Source organism: Oryx dammah, unplaced genomic scaffold, assembly GCF_014754425.2.
Source record: "Oryx dammah isolate SB20612 unplaced genomic scaffold, SCBI_Odam_1.1 HiC_scaffold_28, whole genome shotgun sequence".
Taxonomy (NCBI): Eukaryota; Metazoa; Chordata; class Mammalia; order Artiodactyla; family Bovidae; genus Oryx; species Oryx dammah.
Window position 1 is genome coordinate 99,906,808 of NW_024070212.1, and position 20,876 is coordinate 99,927,683.

General features: G+C 55.8%; 3 protein-coding genes across 6 annotated transcripts; all 3 read right to left on the bottom strand.

Annotated features, from left to right (window-relative positions):
- Window positions 1-349: 349 nt before the first annotated feature.
- Window positions 350-10,285, bottom strand: B4GALT2 (beta-1,4-galactosyltransferase 2). 3 transcript variants are annotated; one of them, XM_040231386.1, is made up of 7 exons: window positions 9,868-10,285; window positions 8,029-8,384; window positions 7,592-7,827; window positions 4,482-4,672; window positions 4,218-4,340; window positions 4,002-4,106; window positions 350-1,227 (listed from the first exon to the last, which is right to left on the bottom strand). In XM_040231386.1, the coding sequence occupies exons 2-7, from the start codon at window positions 8,330-8,332 to the stop codon at window positions 1,077-1,079; spliced, it is 1,110 nt and encodes a 369-aa protein (XP_040087320.1). In that variant the 5' UTR covers window positions 8,333-8,384; window positions 9,868-10,285; the 3' UTR covers window positions 350-1,076. The 3 variants fall into 3 exon arrangements, with proteins under 3 accessions (XP_040087320.1, XP_040087322.1, XP_040087321.1); XM_040231388.1 differs by having other exon boundaries at window positions 9,973-10,245; XM_040231387.1 differs by lacking the exon at window positions 9,868-10,285 and adding an exon at window positions 8,882-9,736.
- An 866-nt stretch (window positions 10,286-11,151) lies between these two features.
- On the bottom strand, window positions 11,152-14,495 carry ATP6V0B (ATPase H+ transporting V0 subunit b). The gene is made up of 8 exons (XM_040231396.1): window positions 14,276-14,495; window positions 13,467-13,515; window positions 13,151-13,234; window positions 12,946-13,023; window positions 12,696-12,765; window positions 12,532-12,583; window positions 12,132-12,322; window positions 11,152-11,448 (listed from the first exon to the last, which is right to left on the bottom strand). The coding sequence occupies exons 1-8, from the start codon at window positions 14,340-14,342 to the stop codon at window positions 11,422-11,424; spliced, it is 618 nt and encodes a 205-aa protein (XP_040087330.1). The 5' UTR covers window positions 14,343-14,495; the 3' UTR covers window positions 11,152-11,421.
- Window positions 14,496-16,400: 1,905 nt separating this feature from the next.
- On the bottom strand, window positions 16,401-20,625 carry DPH2 (diphthamide biosynthesis 2). Of its 2 annotated transcripts, XM_040231397.1 has the most exons (6): window positions 19,637-20,625; window positions 19,326-19,438; window positions 18,561-18,784; window positions 17,679-18,362; window positions 17,412-17,588; window positions 16,401-17,332 (listed from the first exon to the last, which is right to left on the bottom strand). In XM_040231397.1, exons 1-6 carry the CDS (start codon window positions 19,781-19,783, stop codon window positions 17,208-17,210), a joined length of 1,470 nt encoding a protein of 489 aa, XP_040087331.1. In that variant the 5' UTR covers window positions 19,784-20,625; the 3' UTR covers window positions 16,401-17,207. The 2 variants fall into 2 exon arrangements, with proteins under 2 accessions (XP_040087331.1, XP_040087332.1); XM_040231398.1 differs by lacking the exon at window positions 18,561-18,784 and having other exon boundaries at window positions 19,637-19,722.
- Between the last annotated feature and the right edge of the window lie 251 nt (window positions 20,626-20,876).

The following is a 20,876-nucleotide window of genomic DNA, read 5'->3' on the forward strand; positions in this document are numbered from 1 at the left end:
TAACAAAGCCCAACCCACAGCCGTGGTAGGTGGTTTCGCAGTCGCAACCATGCGCATCAATCTGACCCCAAGCACCTTTCATCCCTGGGCACCTTTAGACTCCAGGGCAGGTGAAAGAACCGAGAATCTGAGCCCGGTGGGTTTATTACCTCCTTGCCTTTTCCGGCCAGGAGGCAGCGGCAGGGTAAAATTTGTCCTTCCAGCCCGCATAAGTCTAGTGAATCCGCTTCTAGGGATTTGGAGAACCAGGACAGTCCGGACCAGACAGATTGGGCCAGGCGCCCTTCCCAAAACACACCAGGTTCCGGCATTAGGGATCCAGATCCCCATCTTCAAACAGACAAAGGGCTTCTCCATTCACGTTTTTTACTAAAGCACCCACACAAGTTTCTGTGCAATGTACAAACACGAGCCGGCCCTGGGGCTACTGCCTTCTCTCTGAGAGGCGGGGTGGGGCTGGAACCCAACTGATCCAAGCCCCATCCGCCCCCATGCAAAGCCCAACCCCAAGATCCCAGGCAGCGACACAGCACCCCCTCTGGTCCCCTCCTGGGGCTGCTCCTCAGCAGGGGGTGCCCCAGAGTTTGCCCCCTACAATGTTGAGTGAAAAAGGTTTCCCCTCCCCTGGGAGTGTGGGGGATCCTCAGGTCTGAGAATTCCCCCTGGAAGCGACATTGCCCCCTAGTCATACCTCCCACTCTTCTAGGCCCTAGGGGACTCAAGGGGGGGGAAACTGAGGCACAGAGAGGTGGAGTGACCTGGCCCAGGCCACTCGGCGAGGCAGTGCAGGGGCTGACCCAACCCTGACAGTGAGGGGGGCTGAACTGGGGAGGGAGGAGCAGGAGGGGTTGACCCCAGAGACGGCCACCCTTGAGGGGCCTGCCCAGGATGGAAGCTCCCCCAAAGTAGGTTCTGAAACTTCCAAGTGCAGCTGGGGGGTGCCTACTGAAGACCCTCAGAAAACAGAGCCCACAGTCTCAGTCCTGGGGGATCCACCACAGAGCAGCTGCCAGCCAGGCTGTAGGTCAGTCCTCTGACAGGCAATCCTTGGCACTGGGAGCCTTTGTCCACTGGTGTCATCCCCGAGGAGGCCACGAAGGGGGCCGCCCAATGTCCACTGTGATATTGGTGAAGAGTGGTTGCCGAGACACCTCTAAGACCTGGTACCGCACTGACCCGATGCCGTCCCGCTTCATGGTCAGCTTCGTGTTTTGAATCTTGGTAAACCTAGACAGGATAGAAGTGGGTCTAGATCAGGGCTCACCACCAAACCCAGTAGGGATCACTGGGGCCAAGGCTCATGCCCTCCTGGCTTCTTCCTGGAGTGACTCAGTTCTCCTCGCTACCCCTCCACCTGCCTGGGGCCCTATGGCTCTTGCAACAGCCCTCAAAACAGAGATCTCACCCCCTTAGTCCAGAATCATGACACGCTCACCAATGTTTCTCACTGCAGACCTAGACACAGGGAACCCCACACACACCTCAAATACAACATGTCCTGTACTGTATGCATCATCATTACCCCCCACACCCACCATCTCTGTGCCCCCTTCTCTGCTCCTCATCCTTTAATCACGCCTTCACCATCTATTTCTGGAGCAGTCGCCATGTGCCAGGCCCTCTCTAAGCACCAAGGTCACAGCCATGAACAGAACTGCAAAGTCCTTCCTCTCATGGCAAGTCTATACCACTAGGGCAGACAAGTAATAGACAAGGAAGACACCAGAATACTGAGGGAAGACAGCAGAGGGAAATGGCAGACAGGATGACTGCCTTGGAAGGGGTGGGTGTGGGTCATCAAGCTGAGAGCAGAGGAACTTTCCAGGCAGAGGTAAAAACACAGGCTGACCCTAAACTGAAAATGAGAATTTGCACAGCAGAGTGGCTAGAGCTTAATGGGCCAAGGAGAAAACCCAGAGTAAGATTAGCTGGGAGGTTAGAGCATGTATGGGCAAGCCTCTGTAAGTCAGAGGGAACAGCTTTTTATTCTGTGAGTTAAAAAACACTGAGGGATTTTTAGCCCAGTCTGGGAAAGCGAGGGCCAAGGAACATGAGCTCCAAAGAGGCTGTACTAGTGCAGAGGTAAACGGAGAAGTGGGCTGGCTCAGACACCTTTCAAGGGGTGGCACTGATAAGACCTGCTGATGGCCCAGATATGTAGGGTGAGAGCAAGAAGAATCCAGAACTCCTAGATCTGAGGCAAAAGCAACCAGCTGGATGAAACGAGCATCTACAGAGTTCCTTAAGCCAGAAACATCTCGCTATCTTGGCCATGCAGATATCACTAACCAAGGATGGCGCCTAGACATGGCCCCTGGCCTGTGCTTCCAGAGCCCCACTGCCACCCTCATCCCAACTGTTTTGATCCTCTCCATCCTTCTTGGCTCAGTTCAGATCCCTCTCTGGAGCCAGTCCAACACTGAGTGTTCCTCCTCAGATACCCCAAAGCCCCTCTTCTCCCAGCCTGTAGTCCCTTCCCTACTCACCATAGTTTTCAACTTAACTGCTTTTACATCAGCTCCCTGGATGCCCAGTACTTTATGCCTCTGCCAAATATCAACCCTACATCAGTACAGCCACCTCCCTCTCCACTCTGACACCCTGGCTTCAGAGAAGAACATCCTACTGGTCCGGTGGGTGCATGCCAGTTTCACATGCAGCATACCCCCTGGGCTCCACTGATTCCTCTGAGCCTGGTCTACATTCCTCCTGCTCCACTCAGCAGCTCTGCCAGTCCTTCACCTTCTTCAAACTCAAACTCAAATGTGGTCCCATCCCTTCCCCACATGAAAGCCCTTCCATGACTCCCCAGCACCCCTGGGACAAAACTGAAACTCCAAACCTGGGATCAGCAGCGACCCCCCTCCTGTTACTCCCAGCCTTCCGAATGTAATAATGAAGAGTTTCAAGCTCTCAGCATATACAATGGACGTACACATTCCAGACTCCTACACATCTGATTCCTTTTATCCAGACTAGCTTCCACCATCAGCCTGGTGAATACAGTACTGTACCCAAGGTAGGTGTGTGACAAATATTTGTAGAATGAATAACTCTTTTCAAACCCCAGTTTACCATCACCTCCTCCAGGAATACTCCACGCTCCAGTACTTTGGCCACCTGATGTGAACAGCTGACTCATTGGGAAAAGACCCTGATGCTGGGAAAGATTGAAGGCAGAAGTAGAAGAGGGTGACAGAGGATGAGATGGTTGGATGGCATCACCGATTCAATGGAATGAACTTGGGTAAACTCCAGGAGACGGTGAAGGACGGGGAAGCCTGGCGTGCTGCAGTCTATGCGGTCATGAAGAGTCGGACACAACTTGGCAACTGAACAACAACCTCCTCCAGGAAGCCTCCCACCATCACTCCCTCTTCTGCCAGGACAGCACCTTGCCCTGACCACTTTGTGCTGTATCTCCTGGTCTCCCTCCCTAGACTGAACTTCACACAAGCAGCCCAGCAGGGATTAGGTCTGAGTGCTCTGGATCCCCTAACACGCTTCCTGCCCTCCACCACCCATCTCACATGCCCTCAGGCATTTCTCCCAGCCACTATTAAGACACCGATGTGGCTTCCTCCTCAGAGACCAGCCACCTATTCAATCTCAGAGGGCTCAGCAGTGTCTTTCCACTCCCGCCACCCCACACTGCTCGGGGCAATCTCTGTTGGGTCCCTAGGCCCTGGAGCTGTGCCCTGGGCCTGCTGTCTCTTGTCCTATCTGTTCAGGCTGGAGTGAGGTCTGTGAGGGTCCAAGAGGAATGCAAGTTACTCAGTGACAATTTGAGCCCCACCTTTAAATTTCAGTCACTTGCGGAATCAGGCCAGGGGTGAGAGTTGAGCTAGGGACTAAGGGCCAGGGGTGGGGGTGCCGGGAGTCATCTCAGGAGTCAAGGGTCAGGGGCCCTGGGATCACCTCTGGGGATCAGCAGCACTGGAACATCACCTCTATGGGGTAAGGGGCCAGAACGGCTGGGGTTGAGGTCACTGGGGGGTCACCTTTGAGGGTTGGGCTCATTATGCTTGTCCCGGTCGTGCTTGATCATTCGGTAGCGGCCTATGCGGATGTCTGGACGTGAGATCTTCATCCCAGCCAGGGAGATCCTGGGGTCAGGGACAGCCAGGCTGGAGTGGGCACCAGGATGGGCGAAGAGCCCCATCTAGTCTGTGCCCACCATCCACACCCCATCGACTCCCCACCCCATCCCCGCTCACCGGTTGAAGATGTCGTCATCCTCACCACCCCAACCCCAGTACTCGTTGGGGAAGCCATTGATTCTCAGGAACTGGGATTTATTCAGGCCCGACACACCTCCGAAGTAGCCAGCATAGGGCAGCCTGGGCATGGAAGACATGCGTCAATCAGGGGCCTGAGGGGATTCCAGACAGAAGTTTGGCAACAAGCGGGGGATGGGGGGTGGGAGTGACAGCCAGGGCAGGACGGGGAGGCCGGGGTCCAGCTGAGAAGGGAGCCCTCACCGGAAGCCAAATTTGTCCATGGCAATGGCAAAGTGGCGGGGCTGGTCACCACAGCGGTACAGGTTGCGGTCATCCATGGGGACCAGGTCCACGTCACTGAAGATGAAGCAGTTGTAGGTGGAGTCCTCCTTGAGTGCCTCTAGGAAACCCACGTTGAGCAGCTTGGCCCGGTTGAAGGTGTCCTCACCGTGCTGGGGTTGGTAGAGGAGATAGGTCGGCTCTGGGCCTGAGACTTGGAAACATCTGCCACTTTACCACTGTCCAGAGAGGTCCCTGCAGACCTAGCACTACCCGTCAACTCATCCTCCACTGGGGCCTCCAGACTCTAGGGATCAAATCCAGCTCTTTATCCTAGACCTAGCTTTGCAAAGCCTTTTAGAATTTGGCTCCATCTCCTCTCTGGCCAATGACCTCAGATCCCCCAAGCCCAGCTATACTATATTTCTCCACAACCCCAGAACATGCCAGACTCTTTCCTGCCTCCAGGCTTCAGTGTTAGCAGTTGCCCCTGTCTGGAATGCTCTCTTCTCCACTTCTCAAATTCATGTCTGGAAAGGCCTCTGTTAGCAAACCTCCCCGCCCCAGTATAATTACTCATTCCCTCCCCTCTGCTTCACGTATGCCAGGCCCATTCAAACGGTTACAATTTAGGGCTCTCGTTTCATTCATGCCTTCAATCATGCCCCTCGGCCCTGTCCTTGGTGCTAGGCATCTTCTCTGTGCCAGTGAGGATCTTAAAGATGAGCGGCCCTGAGCACACTGCTTCCCTACTTAGCATGTCATGGAGCAAAATGAACAAAGAATGTCCCCAAATGGCCAGCATCTAAGATCCAGAGACCATGGGGACTAAGCCACCTGTCCCCTCTGGCTCTTGTAGATCCACATCCAATTCCTTGGGCAGCCTCTGGGACAGGGCTCAATTCACTTGTCTCCCCAACAAAATGAGAGGCATAGTGAGCCTGGAGTCCCCCAAGAAATGGGGCTGTGGGACCAGGTCTCCTTGAGGTTGGCCTCCTGGCCATGCAGCCCCAGACTCTGAACTCTGGCCAGAGGAAGGAGGGTTTCATGGAAGGAGCTGGCTGGCCCCTAAAGTCCCTGCACCAACTCATGATCTCCAGGCTGGAGCCAGAGAGGCTCCTGGTCTTCAAGCAGACTCTCCTGGAAGGAGAGGAGTAGCCCCTCCTCCCTACCAGCCAACCTGGGCTCAAGAGGGCAAGAGCTCCTCCCCTGGACCCTGAACGGCCTGGCCCCACCTGCTCTCTTTCTTCCTTGCCCTGAACCTTCTCTCCCACTAGCCCTTGGAGCAATGGTCCATTTTCTCCATCTGCACTCCTTCCTAACCTCTCACCACCCTGGAGGCCTAGGTTTCTCTCACAGGGCTCATAAATGTGCCCATTTCTCTCCCTCCCGAAGAAAGCCCTTCCTTTAGACCCCACCCTACCTTTTGCCTTCCCTTCTCAGCAGAATTTTTTTTAATAAAGAGCTGTCTCCAATTGGCTACTTGCATTTTGTCAGATCTGATTCTTTCTGCAACCCACTGCAATCTGCTTCCGCCCCCACCATGCCCCTGAAATGGCTCTTGCTGGGCCCACCTTGTTGCTAAATCCACTGGACGCTTCTCAGTCTACATCCTTCCTTACTCCCCCAGCAGCGCTCACGCAGCTGCCACGCTGCCTTCTTGACGCTTATTCCTGGGTGCTGGGACACCAAGTTCTCTTGGGTCTCTTCAAACCTTTCTGGCCAACCCTCACAGCCTCTGTGGTCTCTCTTTCTCCACCCATTCCTTACATGCTGGCTTTCTCCTCTCAGCTCCCAGGCCCCACCCCAGGCAGGCTGGACATGGCTGGTTTTAGGGACCATCTATATACTGGTGGCTCCCAGATCCCTCTCCACCTCAGACTTCACTCCTAGGTCAGTTCGTTTGTCCAAATGCCTGCTGACCATTCCTCTTATATTTCCGCCAGGCACTCAAACTCATCACAGGCAAAAAAGACACATTCTCCCCCAGACCCGGCCCAGATCCTGTGTTCCCATCTCACAGGCGCAACCATACCCAGGGCCAGCAGTCAAGACAGAGAGCCTCAAGGTGTCCTGGCACCTCCCTTTCCTCTCAGCTACTTGTATCACATCGCCCCTCTCATCTGCACGACTCCTGCCCAACTCACAGGCACATTCACCACCTCTACCCTGAACACAGCAGCCTCTTCCCAACCAGGCGCCCTGCCTCCAGGCCCCCCTTCCATTCCACTGTCCACATGCAATCAGAGCAATCTTTCTAAGCAGCACACATACACATCACCCTCTCCCTAAAACCTCACTATGGGAACCCCCCTGGTGGTCCAGGGGTTAAGGATCTGCCTTCCAGTGTAGGGGACATGGGTGTGATCCTTGGTTGGGGAACTAAGATGCCACATGCCATGGGGATCCCAACTAAGCCTGTGCACCGCAGCTCCTGAGCCCACATCATAACCAGAGAGCCTGTGTTGCCCCCAGTGAAGACCGGGCATAGCCACAGAAAGACACAACGGTGCCCCATCACTTTCACGCTGGAATCCAGCTGCTTGAGATGCCTCCTGGGACCCTTGTGGCTGTGACCTCCACTAGCCCTCCCAACCTCACCTCTGCTACCCACCCTGCATGTGGCACCTCTTGCCTCAGCTGACAGTTCCCGAACACAGGAGACCAGTTCTCTCACTGGGGCCTGGGGCCTCCTCTGTCCCTCTGCCTAGAATGCTTGCCTTCCCCAGTCTCTCTACCGGCTGATGCCTATTTATCCCTCAAGACACATCTCAACGGTCGCTTCCCCGCCCTGGGGTTAAACTGGGCCGCTTGGTGGCCTCACAGCTCCCTGCTCCTACTCCAGTGACACACCACCGTCCTGGAGTCTAAAGGGATCCAAGTTCAAGTCTGGGGATTCTCTGTGGGGAAGAGGGCCTGTATCAGACATACATGGACCCCCACACGTACACTGCATGTCCACACAACTCTTCAGGCATCCATGAATGCCCCCAGCCACACAGATCCACCAACAGGCACGTGGGCCCCTCACCCACAGGTGCTCATGGGTTCCCTGGTGGCCGATGGCCAGCCTGGAGGCTGCGGCTGCACACCTGGTTGATGACGTAGATGCCATAGCGTAGTCGCTGTCGCCTGAGGATGGGATGCAGGTAGTGGAGCCAGTAGCGTAGGTGGTGTTCCCGGTGTCGGAAGGGGATGATGACTGCCACCGTCTGGGCTGGGGTGCAGTCAGGCGGCGTATAGCGGCCACCGAGGAGGACACCTGGGTTCTCCCTCTGCACCCGCTCCAGGGGCATGGGTGAGGTGAACTCAATCAGCAGTCGGCCCACTGCAGGCAGGACAGGGGTGGGAATTAGGTCTTCACTGGAACCCAAGGACGCCAGCCCCCTCCCTCTACCTGGGGTGGGCCAGGGAATCCCAGAATAGCCCTCTGCCAACACACAACACCTGTGGCACCCCCGGGGGTCAAGACTTCACTCCCCCAGACCTTGGCCCACCCCTAGAGGCAAGCCCCACCCCGCAGGCTCACCAAGGCCAGGCGGCGAGTCAGGACAGGGTGGCAGGACAGGAACCGTGGGGCCGGGCCGGGCGCTGGGAGCCTCGGGGAGCCCGGAACTGGGGGCAGTGGCGTTTGGCCGAGAGCAGTTGGTGCTGCTGCTGGCAGCTGGGTGGAGGGCACGGGAGGGGCCGCGTGCACTGAAGCGGCTGAAGAAGGCCAAGTGCTGGGCGTAGACGTCAAAGTAGAGGATGACGGCCACGAGAAAGTGCAGCAGGCAGAGAAGGAGCACGGCCTTGCACACGCGCTCCAGCGTCCCCCCCAGCAGTCTGCTCATCCCGCAGGCGGCCGCCGGCCCGCCCAATGGGCCCGGGCATCCGGCTGCCGGCCTGGGCAGGGGTGGGAGAGAGACACACCCAGCAAGTCAGGGCCAGAGGGGCAAGGCCACCCACCCACCTTCTGTGCACTGCTCACATTCTTCGACGTGCATCCTCACACTTACCTGCTCACACCCCTTGACTTAAATTCTACCTGTAAATACACACACACGGTCCCTGGCAACTCACTACTCATGCATCTTCACACACTTGAGTACTAACCCACACGGGCTTTCCTTCCTCATCCTCACTGACACATACAAGGAGAGCCTCACCTACCCTCACACTTGGGTAAGTGTCCCTCTTACCCAACTTCACACCCTCCCTCGCACCATGGATCATGGGGCACATGACCTCTGATCACACCAGCTCATATCTGAACACAGAAACACACTTATGTACAGACCCACATGGGTTCTCTGTGCCCCAGAGAACAAACGCCCACAGGCCAGCATCCTCAACCCAGGAGTCCTGGTCTGAGGACAGGAGAGCATTTACTGAGTATTTACCATGCCAGAGCACTTGGTACTCAAGACTTCATTTAGTCCTCCTGGATCATGGGGGTGGGCAGTGATTTCTTTGGTCAGGTCCCAGTGGCGAGTAGGCCAGGCCATCTGGGAGCAGGCTGGGAAGTGGCCCTCAGCATGCAGGTGGCCCAAATTTGAACAAGATGTTTATGAGATCACTTCCCTCTGGAGCAAGAGGCGAAAAGACAGGATGGGGCCCAGGACATCCCTCCCATAAGACCTCAAGGATTGGTTCTGATTTCCAGAAAGGGAAATGCTTGGGCCCTGGAGACAGCATGTCAGGAGAGGGTTTTGCCTGGGCCATGGCTCTAACTGGGGGTCCCACAGCAGTAACACTTCTGGGGGCACTTCTGGCAGTGCTTCGGAGAGCAGGCTGAGTCTCCCTCGGATACACAGTATCTATCACACAACCACACAAACACCCTGGGTCCCAGCTACAGTCAGATACGCTGTAGCTGCACTCAGAGACACAGAGAACTACATAAAGAGTCAGAGACACGCCTGGGTGACAGTGACAATAATGCACCGAGCCACCCACTCACAAACAAAGCCGCGCTCTTGGGCTTACACAGCCACACAGACCCCACGTGCGAACACTCCCACCACTCCCTTCGGGTCAGGGGTTTTGGGTCGGGCTGCCGGTCAGGCTGCGAGGTGAGTCTGGGCGGGGCTGGAAGGCTGAGTGGCCTGAACACGTGGCACCCCAGGACCTGGAAGCAGCGAAGACCGGGTGGGTGTGGAGCCTGGGGGGGGAGGGGGCTTGGAGAAGAGGATGTGGGTTGGGGGCCGAGGCAAAGGGGCGACGTAAGTGGAGCGCCTCCCCACGCCACGAGGCCGGGGTGGAGCGAGGACAATAAGGGAGGCTGGCTGGGGGCGGGCAGAGGAGCCCGAGGGGGACGCGGGGAGGCGAGGGGTGGGGGTAGGGTGGGGTGACGGCAGGCCGGGGTCTGGCCGCCAGCGCCTCTCACCGGGTCCTGGGCGGGGATCTCGGGGCCGCGCTCGGGGCGCCCCTCGCGGGGCCGGGTCTGGAATCTCGGGGCCCCGAGCTGGGGGCCGCGAGCACCCCCTCTCACCCAGCGCTCGGGGCTCAGCAGGGGGCGCCGCTCCGGCTCCGGCTGGATTCCGGGCTCCGGCGGCTGCAGTCGGCTCCGTTCCCCATGGCCCGGCCCCGCCGCCTTCCTCCTCCCGGTCAGCGGCCCCCGCGGCCCCCAGGCCGCCTCCCGCCGCCGCCGCCGCCGCGGGCCATGGAGCCGAGCCGCCCCGGGGGGCAGGGCGGGGCCGGGCGGCCGGGCAGACCCACGGACCCGCCGACCGACGGACCACAGCGCCGCCGCCTCCCTCCCGCGCTACGGCGCCTCGGAGGGGCAGGCCCGGCCGGCGCGCCCGCGCGCGCGTCCCCGCGGCCCCCGCCTCCAGCGCGCCCGTACCCGCCGCGCGCCTCCGACGCCCGCCCCTGCTGGCCGCCGAGCGCGGCCGCGTAGCGAGGGTACAGAGGACAAGGGAGAGGCGGGAGAAATTGATCAGACTCATCCAAGGGCTCCGAACCGGAGGTGTGGATGGGTCAAACCCGTTTTGGAAGAATGGGGTCTGGTCTGGGTTGGAGAGCGAACTCAGCCAAACAAGGGCACCTGGAAGTTCGGCAGGGAGGTCAGGAATTTGTTGGCTCATCGATGGGAGCAGAATCAAAAGGTCCACCGGTGGAGAGGGCTGCTAGTTGGCCAGGACGCTTCAGGGTGTGAACCGAAGTGTGTGTGGCAGGGGCTTCTAGGGGAACAGGAGGTTGGGTAAGAGGTTGGACAGGCGTGGGAGGAGCTGGGCACAGCCCTGGGAACATGAGAGCAAACTAGTTTCTGGCATGGGATGCTGCAGGGATGAACACAGATGAAGGAATGGGTTCCAAGGCCCCAGAGGAAGAGATGGTGGATGCCCGAGGGGAGAACCAGGTAATAAATGCAGTCAACTGGGGCTGAGCTGACCAGAGCCCTGAGGGCATGGGGTTGGTCACCTCCTCCCACAATCAAGCAAGGGGCCCACATCCCCAGACTCGCTCCTTCAATAAAGAGGGTTAGAGCTACAGAGGCCTCAGCCCAGCACCACTCCCTTCCCACCCAGGAGCCAGTGCTGTCCAGAGCAGAGACAGCGTATATGAACTGGAATGCTAGAGAGGCTGGCATGAAGTTAAGGCCTACAAGTCTCTTTACCCTTCTTCTGTGAAAGGTGGTGGCGAAGGAATGCAAAAGCAGCAGCACTGACCCAGACCAATACCACGTTTATTTCACAAACACTGGGAAGACGAGGTGGGGGAGGGACACAGGTGTGAAGCCGCACAGCCGTCTGCAGCCCCCTTCCCACACTGAGGGTCCAGCCAGGCAGAGCCTCCAAGCCAACAGGCGGCACGAAGTGAGTTGTAGGGAGGCCCCGAACACCGAGCCCCCTGGAAGCCTAAGGGGCACAGCTCCAGCTGTCCCGGGGAAAACCACAAATAAATAAGAGTGAGGCACGGCCCCACCCACACAGACCATCTAATCACCCATCTTCACTCTGGAGGTCTGCAAAAGAAGAAAAGGAGAAATCAGGCAGGGGCAAAAAAATTGATTAGACAATGACATACAACAGAAGATGAGACCATGGCAGGATGGCCAGACCACAGCCAGCGGATGACTGGACCATGATGGACATGCTGTGACAAACACAGTGAATGGGGACAGAGAGACAACTACAAGGTTCGATGCAGAGAAGTGGCATATGGACATGCTAGTCTCTTAAGAGTCAACTCAGTTAGATGCCCACAGTCACGCTCAAGATCCTCAGGCTGATCCTTAGCCACACTCACACACTGTCAGACAAACAAGATACACACATCTCAGACATGCTGTCCAACTGAAAATACAGTCAAACACACCAAGACAGACCACAACAGACAAGATCCCAACCTGGTCTAGACTACAAAGACACAGAGGAACAGAAAAAACAACAGAACAGGAAAAGAGACCACATCTTTCATACATAGAAACAATGTAACAGACAAAAAAAGATGTTATCAGTGATGCCCTGTTAAAGACAGAAACAAATGGAAAGCTTCAAAAGCAAAAAACCAGAAGATGAGGAGGCAGCGAAAGCTGTGCAGAGGTCTTATGGTTACAGATGTAGAAGGGAGCACTGTGGCTCCTCCAGAAGAAGGGTGAGACTGGGTTGGGGACAAGGACAGAGGCTCCCCAGGGGGATTCAGCACCTGAAGGATTGCAACGATGACCCCAAAAAGGCCGATGGCACTGCCAAAGATCTCCACGATGAGAATCTTTACAAAGAGGCTGGGGTTCTGTGCATCAGCCAAGGCGGCTCCACTGCCCACGATGCCCACGCAGACTCCACAGAAGAGGTTAGACAGGCCCACTGTGAGGCCAGCCCCAAACATGGAGTAACCTGGAGGGATGGAAAGGGAGCACTGATATCGAATCAGACACAGGGGGAAATGAAGGCAAGGATCCAACATGGACTAATGGGACCAACCACCACCCCAACTCTGCAAAGCAGGCCAAAGAAAATCAAAATGAAGAGTCTAAGCTGGGGTGTGCGCTGGAGGCAGAATCATCTGTGAAGCCCCAGTTTTCTGCCTTCACACACCCACCTACCTGCATGGTAATTTCGATGGCCAATAGCCTTGGGGTCAGTAGCACTGAAAGGCTGAGGGAGGCAGAGAAATAATCAGAAACCATTCCCTACTCCACTCCCCCTCCTGAACCAAGCAATATAAAACACACTGGAACTGATACCCACACCACCTAGTCTTCCATACCTCAGCCATGTTGCTAATGACAATTGCCATGATGATGCCGTAGATGGCCACAGCCTCACAGAAGATGATGCTGGTAGTGGTAATGGGGGATTAGGGGGTGAAGAGGAGAAAGAGATGAGAAAGAAGCCAACCTTCCCCCACTGACATCCCACCCCATCAGGAGGCCGGTCAGGAGCGACATGTGACGTAGGTCAAATACACAGGCAGCTCCCACTTGGTTCTGACAACCTTACAAGGGTCCTACACTTACCTGACCAGGTTCTTGGTCTTGATCCTGGGGGCCTTCACCCCTCCTCCAATGATGGAAGAGCCAGTGATATAAATGCCCCTGACGGACAAATAAGAAACTAATGAGCGAAGCCCAAACTTGTCATTGCCCCCAAGATGACTAAGAACCCAATGACACCCCCTGCTATGATTCAGCCCCTCCCCTGTCCCATGACCCCAACACTCACCATGCTGCCCCAACCACAGACAAGGAGATAGCTAGGCCAATGCCCAGGTTTGACCACATGAAGGGGGAAGTCTCCGTCAGGAACCTGGTGTGCAGACAGGGGGAAAGACAATTCAGTCCTTACGGAGGAGTGGGCACAAAATCCACCCAGATCCTACTTCAACCCCTCCAGTCCCAGATGCTGAAACAAAACACCTCACATTTCCCAATGGTCCACACCCCAGACAGCTGGGGGGCGGAGGCAGGTGGGGAGGGAAGGAGTTCAGATCAGAGACGGCAGGTGTCAAAGAAGCTCCTAGAGGAAACCTCTCCCTTACCATGCCACATCGAAGCGGAAGCCCAAGTCAAAAATGGTGTAGCAGATTCCTACAGCAATGAGAAAAACGGGGTTAGGGGCCTGCTCTCTAGACAGAAGCTCCACAACTTAGGCAAGACGTTGCTGCCCAGGAGATGGGCCAGCTTCCCAAAGGACTGCATACACCTAAGTCAAGACAGAGTCCTTTGGCTCTCCCCAAAATGGAACCACAGCTGCCTATACAGATTCCTCTCCTCAGGCCTCCATTTTCTGCCATTCTCTCAAGAACTTATCTCCCTCTGTGACACCATGTCCCAGACGGAGACCCGTCAAGGGGAGCCACCAGGAGGCCTGAATACCCTGGAGGAGGGGAGGGAGCAATAGCTCGGGCCAGGCCACCCCAGATGCTGCCAGCCCAGTCTGAGCCGCTGTTTACTCAACACGCCGTAGGTGTGGGGGGAGGGCAAAACGACCGGGAAAAGAGGAACTGGAGCAGCTGGCTCGCGACCCAGGCAGGCCCGTCAGGAGCAAGACAGGGAGGGCGCGGGAAGCCGGGGAACGGAGCCCAGTGACAGAAGAGGACCAGGGCTGCGATCGCTCGCGGTCCCCACCGAGCCCCGCCCGCGCCCCCCCGCCCCACTCAAGTAGCTGCAGATACGAGCCTCCTCTGTCCGGGTTAGGGGCCCAGACAGACGCGAGGCAAGTCCAGGAGCCTGAGGTATTAGAACCCGCGTCAGGACCTAATATTCCCAACACTCCAACCTCCCCGCTGGGCTCCAGCCGGGTCAGCTCGGCCCGAAGCCGTCCCCGCCCTCCAGGGCCCGGCCTCACCCACGACGAGCAGGCAGGCCCAGAAGGCCACGAAGACCCCGGAGTAGAGCAGCACTAGCCCCGTCATGGCGGCAAAGACGGCGGGACGCGGGTCGAGGGCGGCCTGAGCTCAAACCGCGTCCCTGCGTCCGCCGTCCTCCCCGTAGCCCGTCGGCCCGCCCCGCGGTGTCACCTGACTGATCCACGTGACCCGCGGGCATCACGTGACCTCACGTCGGACCCGGCGCTCCGTCGCCGGCGGTCTAGGAATTTGGCGACGCCAGAATTGCAGGCGCAGAGGATTGTGGTGATTGTAGTCTCGCGGCCTGAAACCTTTCTTGCCGAATACCTCGATCGTTGCCTGGCCGGTCCATCTAGGGTCGGGCCGCGCCCGCTTGTTGTACTCCCGGACACTCCGCCCAGCTCCAGCCCACCAGCCCTGCTTTCCACCCGAGCCTGCTCACCGCCGCCCTAGCTTAGTCTCCAAGCCAGGCTGATCCCGCGGGCCTCCTCCCTGACCGTCCCACCCAGCTCGCGAGGATGTCTGCTCCGTCCCTCGCTGAGCTCATGCTGTTTCCTCTGCCTAAAGCACGTTTCTTCGTGCTCACCCCAAGGTGGGCCAACACCTAATGATCTTAAGATACGTTCTTCCAGAAAGTTTTCCCTAGCCAAAGGCAGGAGAGTGCGCCCGCTCTAGGGTCTCCCGCCACCCTGGCGATTCTTACATAACTTCAATAAGATCATGTCACTCTCTTTAAATACCTCGGTGGCTCCCCTTTCCCTCGCAATAAAAACCATGGTCGTTACAATGGTCTACCAGGCCTCTTACCCTGATTGCGTTGCCTAATAGTTTCTTGCTAACTCCCTCCTCTGGCCGCCCTGTTGTTCAAGTCGTGACTCTGTAACCCCATGGACTACAGCACACCAGGCTTCCTTGTCCTTCACTATCTCCCAGAATTTGCTCCAACTCATATCCAGAGTCGATGATGCCATCCAACCAGCTCATCCTCTGTCCTACCCTTCTCCTTCTGCCCTCAATCTTTCCCAGCTTCAGGGTCTTTTCCAATGACTGCACTGGCCTCCTGGCTATTTCTTGAACACAATTGTACCCTCAATGCATTGCACTTGTTCCCTCAGCTTCTAATTATTCACATGGTTCACTCAAAACTTCTTTCAGTCTTTGCTCACCTTCCAAGTCTTCTCTGATCATCCTGTTTAATACTGTAGCCCCTTCTCTCACACTCCTTCTCAGCGTTATATTGCTCCATAGCCCTTATCACCATTCTGCATACTGTTCTGTCTTCACCACAAAAACGTAAGCAACCATGAAAGGATTCCTAAACTCACTGCTGATTTCCAGTGCTTGGCACACCCTGGGTGTTCAATCCATATTGGTAGAATATACGACTGGTGCCCACCTTGTCCCGATTACCACGATCAGTTTACAGAACTGCCTCTACCAGTAGACTGTGCAATCCTTGAGGGCAGAAATCACAACACCCGAACAGTGTTAGTCAGTCAGCTGTTTCTGATTCTTTGCGACCCCTGGACTGTAGCCCACAAGGCTACCCTGTCCATGGAATTCTCCAGGCAAGAATACTGGTATGAGTAGCCATTCCCTTCAGGGGAATCTTCCCGATACAGGGATCGAACCCAGGTTTTCTGAATTGAAGGCAGATTCTTTACCATCTGAGCCACCAGGGGGACAATGCCAATATGTCAAGATTTTCAGCAAATGCAGGGAACTAGTTAGTCATTTTCACTTCATCCCTCTAAACCCTTAAGATCTAGCAACTCTGCTTTGCTTTAAGTACCCACAATGATGGTCTATGCCTGTGTGTTTGAGCATGGTGTACCCTTTGTCCAAATATCCTTTTCACTCCATTACTTCTGATTTTTTTTTTTTTTCCTTCAAGAGATCCAGCTGAGGTAACACCCTCTCAGAAGCCTCTTCTGGGCTCCAGCTGCCCCTGGGAACTTCCTTCCTCATAAAGAACACTGCTTCACCCTGTGGTAATTGCCTTTTTAGCTGCCTCTCTTCCCAGCTACACTGTGAGGACAGGACTCCTATCAAATATAATTCAGATCTCAACCAACAGGACCTGTGCAGGACTTGCAGTATTTGATAAATAAAAAGAAAACAAGGAGAAAAATTATCTGGTTTATTCAAGTTTCTGTGACCTCCCTGAGAAACAAATTGGAGTCAGTGTAGACCAGCAGTGCCCAACAGAACTTTCTGCAGTGATAGAAGTGTCTTGGATCTGTGCCGTCCCCTCATGTGGCTATCTGAGTACTGAAATATGATTAGTGTGACTGAGAAACTGAGCTTTTAATCTTAATTCAAATTTATGTTTGACAACCACATGTATTGTGTAGCTAAGTGTAGACCAGTGATTCTCAACTGGGGATGCTTTTGCCCCCATAGGGGACATTTGTCAACATGTGGAGACATTTCTGTTTATCATAATTGGAGAGGGATATGCTACTGGCATCTATTGGGCAGAAACCAGAGATGTTGTGAAACATCCTATAATGCACAAGACAGCCCATCACAAACAATCATCTGGCCCAAAACATCAACAGTGCCAAGGTTGAAAAACCGTGGTCTAAAACATCTAGCACCTGCCTTTGAAAAAGGCAGACCCTCAACTGCACAGCAGGAACTTGGATTGGCCAGAGGTCTTGGGTTGCTCCCAGGAGAACAGACGGCCCAGAGGCTTCAGGGAAGACCTAAAGCTGTTCCCTCGTCAAACAACAGACCTTTACCAAGCCAGTATGGGCTAAGCCTTGTGCCAATGCCAGGACAGGACAAGACAAGACAGAGCTGGAGCCTGTCCTCAGTGAGGGGCTGCCTCAGTGAGAGGCTCCTTCAAGGATCCTGGCAGAAGAGTGAGGTTGGTGCAGGGAGCACTAAAGGTCTTAAGTCCACCTGTGGCTCTGGTCCCACGTGGTATCAGCTATTTCCCTCATCCTCGTAGGCGATGGCAATTCCTCGTCTTCCGCTTACAGCTCCTGTCACCGGCGTCTGACCCAGCCGGGGTTGCAGTCCTTTCCAGCTCCGGGAACTAAGGAACAAGGCTGCAGAGGGAGGGGGTTGAGGCTGAATGAGCTGAACGGGGCAAGGGTTCAGATGGGAGTGGAGATCTGCCACACTCACCTGCAGGGCTGCTCTCAGCCAGCTCCAGCTGGGGCTTCGGGGTCAGGGCTGAGCACTCAGGATCATCTGACGGCTTCCAGGCAGGTGGGGGTCGGAGGTCCCCAGTAATGAGTGATACATCTGGAGCATCCCACAGCTCTGAGTCAGGTGGAGGGAGGGGCACGTGGAAGGGAGAGCCTGGAAGGGAGGGGGAAAAAAAGATTCATATCGGCCCCCCAGCTTCATGCCCCAAGTGTTTCTAGCTTAGGCAGTGCCCCCACCACTCACCAGGCAATAAGTCCGCATAATGTGTGAGGTGGGGAGCCAGGCCTGGAGGTGGCCATGCAGGGTTGCAGGCAGCTTCCAGCTCACATGGTGCTAATACAGGCCTGAAGAAGCTGCCAGAAGGCTGCGGGGCAAGGGTACCCAGAGGACAGGCCAACAGCACAAAGACGTCCACCTCAGGGAAGTTGGCAAGCTTGGCAGGTGTGGGTCGCCCAAGGGCCAACACATAGCTACGCTTGCCAGCAGCCTGTGTCAAATTCCGCAAGTGTGCCAGGGCCTCCCGGTGTTGGGCCACACCCAGTGTGCCCGCCAGCAGCCCCACCACACGGGCATCTCTGGCTCTCTCTACCAGATAGCGTCTTCGTGCTCTTAGACGTCCAGCCCGGACACCTTCATCCTGAGTCCGACCTGTGTCTGGGCAGCAGGAGGAGAAGGGCCGCCCTGGTGCCCAGCCCAAAAGCAGCCGGCTTAGGTCTGGGTCAAGATCAGGGTCAGAGATGGCCTCAGAGCCCCCGACATAGAAGGCACCATACTCTTCCAGACATCTCCCTGGAGCCAAAGGAAAGCGGCGCCCAAAACGCTCCAGGGGCTCAGGATTTGGATTGAGGGAACCTGCTGGCAGGGGAAGAGCCGGGCTGGAGACAAGCAGGTCCAGGTACCGTGGACGCAGAAGGGTGGCCAAGGCCTCTGGAAGAAGAAGGTGGTGTCAGGGTTGGGGCCTGGTAAAACGGGATCCCCCTCATCCCCAGGAGACTGACTGGGTCCCAGAAGGAGAGGTTGGGGCCCAGCCCATGTTGAGAACTCCACAGGAGTGTACTGAAATGGAGGAATTAAGGCACAAACTGGTCAGCCCACCCTACCCACATGCACAAGCAAAACCCTCACCCAGGGCATGGGCACAGGATGGCTCGCTGAGCAGCACCACAGGCGCTGTGGGGTCTGGGTTCTGGGCCTCAAAGGCCTTCGCGCAGAGCTCCAAGGCTACAGATCGCTGACCGAGGACGAAGGCCACGGGCAGTGGGCGGGCAGGAGGGCTTAAGCAGGCAGGGCCGAAATGTACAAGGGCCTGAGCTCCAGCTTGCTCAGCACCCAGTACATCCACACAGCAGCTGCAGGGGAGATACCATCATGAGAGAGCTTCTCATTAAGAAAAGTATTGCTGTCATCAATGGAAAATGTGGTCAGTGAAGAAAACCATGTTATGAAAAGACCGGGTGGGAGCTGAGCGGGACATTCAAGAGGAAGGGGACGTATCTAAACTATGGCTGATACGTGTTGATGTATGGCAGAAATGAACACAATATTGTTAAGCAATTCAGTCAGTTCAGTCGCTCAGTCGTGTCCGACTCTTTGCGATCCTATGAACCGCAGCACGCCAAGCCTCCCTGTCCATCACCAACTCCCGGAGTTTACCCAGACTCATGTTCATTGAGTCGGCGATGGTATCTAACCATCTCATCCTCCAATGAAAAATAAAATGAAAAGACAGTGTCACTAAGAAGAGCTAGTATCAGGAAAGGAATCATGAAGAAGAAACAAAGCTACTGAGGCAGACACTTCATCAAGGGCAGACACTCCTTTTCATAAAGGAGAAACACCATCAGCCCTGGATCCCTACCTCACCCTCGACACTCAAGCTCAAGTTCACACCTGCCATAGGCTGTGTCTCCCAGAATGAACATCTTCGACCCGGTTGCCTCCTCCAGTCGTGCTGCCACGGCCCCAGCATCTCCCAATAGCTGGTCAGGGAACTGCAAGGCCACCTGTAAGCATGTACCATGGAGTCAGGAACAGCCTCTCCTGCACCGAAGGTGTCTTTAAGGGAAACCTTTCCAGGAGTCCCTACCTAACCTTCCAAGCCCCTCCACCCAGCGAAGCATCTCCCCCATTCCCAGCCTCACAAAATTACCCCAAGATCCCAATCCTCTGGCAGACCCATCCGCTCCCCAACATGCCCTCACCCGCTGACATCCCAGGTCGCGGACAAATCCAGCGACTCGCTCCAGCTCGTACACTCGGTCCAGGTCTCCAAGAGGAGTGCGCAGCCCGGCAGAGCCTGCCTCTCGCTGCAGCGCCGCCTCTGCAGGGCTGCTGAAGGTAGACTCCATGAGGCACAGTTTGGGTGGCAGCAGGCAATAGGAACCTCCCTCCGTCAGCTTCAGGCCCCGCGTGCTCAAAAACAGCCCTCAAAGGGTCAGGATCGATTGGTGGGGATGGTGGGCGGGGAGGCACTGGGGAGTCAATCTGCCCTAAGCCCTTTAGCCAGCTCCTCTCGCATGGCAACTCCTGTATCGCCGCTTTACCACTACACAGGGGCCTCCCCCGGAGACTACTTCCGGGTGTTTGAGGCGGGACCGCGGGCAATTATAACCGTCTAAACCTGCACGGCCAATCCCCGCCAAGGCATCCCGAGAACCAATGGTCGGTCTCCGAGCCTGAAACCAATCGGAAGTCCCTCAGAGGAAGAGCGGAGCCTTGTGGGTGTTGTAGTTCTCCTGGCCCTCGTCTCCTGGCGCTGGTCTTCCAGTTCAGCCTCCATGCCCCCTCAGACACACCGATTGCCTGAAAATAACTACGCCGGTTTGAGCAGTTCCTATCCGCCTACAGTGTTAAGGACTTCGTGTGCACTCTATCACCTTGGGAGGTGGCATTGCATAATTTTTAAGTTAAAGACCAAACTGCCTGGGTTTGAATATTGGGCTATGCCACGTAACTACTTACTCAAGTTATTCAACGTCTTTATGACTTGTTTCCTCAGAAGGGGGTTGTAACAGTAGTACTTTTAATAGGATTGCGAGGGCAAATTAATTTCGATATAAAACTTCATAAAGCGGTCCTCTGCATAGCACATGTACTGAAATCATCCGCTATTATCCTCATAACAGTCTGTCGATTAGGCAAACATTGAGCACTAGGGGACGACAGAGGATGAGATGGCTGGATGGCATCATGGACTCGATGGACGTGAGTCTGAGTGAATTCCGGGAGCTAGTGATGGACAGGGAGGCCTGGCATGCTGCAATTCATGGGGTCGCAAAGAGTCGGACACGACTGAACAACTGAACTGAACTGAACTGAGCACCTTTTGTTCACCAGGGACTCACATTTTGAGTTTAGTCTTTGGAGTGAGTTGTCCTATATTACAGATGATGAAACTGTGGTTCAAAGAGGCTAACTGCCTAATAAGACATAGCAAGTCAG

Coding starts and splice junctions, on each gene's coding strand:
- ATP6V0B (XM_040231396.1), bottom strand. CDS start 14,342: ATGACGGGGCTAGTGCTGCTCTACTCCGGGGTCTTCGTGGCCTTCTGG. Junction 13,024..13,150: donor TCTGTGGTTGGGGCAGCATG/GTGAGTGTTGGG, acceptor TTTGTCCGTCAG/GGGCATTTATATCACTGGCT. Junction 12,584..12,695: donor TCATTAGCAACATGGCTGAG/GTATGGAAGACT, acceptor TGCCTCCCTCAG/CCTTTCAGTGCTACTGACCC.
- DPH2 (XM_040231397.1), bottom strand. CDS start 19,783: ATGGAGTCTACCTTCAGCAGCCCTGCAGAGGCGGCGCTGCAGCGAGAG. Junction 17,589..17,678: donor TTATGCGGACTTATTGCCTG/GTGAGTGGTGGG, acceptor CCTCCCTTCCAG/GCTCTCCCTTCCACGTGCCC. Junction 17,333..17,411: donor GGCTGAGAGCAGCCCTGCAG/GTGAGTGTGGCA, acceptor CTCCCTCTGCAG/CCTTGTTCCTTAGTTCCCGG.
- B4GALT2 (XM_040231386.1), bottom strand. CDS start 8,332: ATGAGCAGACTGCTGGGGGGGACGCTGGAGCGCGTGTGCAAGGCCGTG. Junction 4,673..7,591: donor GCATCTACGTCATCAACCAG/GTGTGCAGCCGC, acceptor TACCAACCCCAG/CACGGTGAGGACACCTTCAA. Junction 4,341..4,481: donor ATGGACAAATTTGGCTTCCG/GTGAGGGCTCCC, acceptor TTCCATGCCCAG/GCTGCCCTATGCTGGCTACT.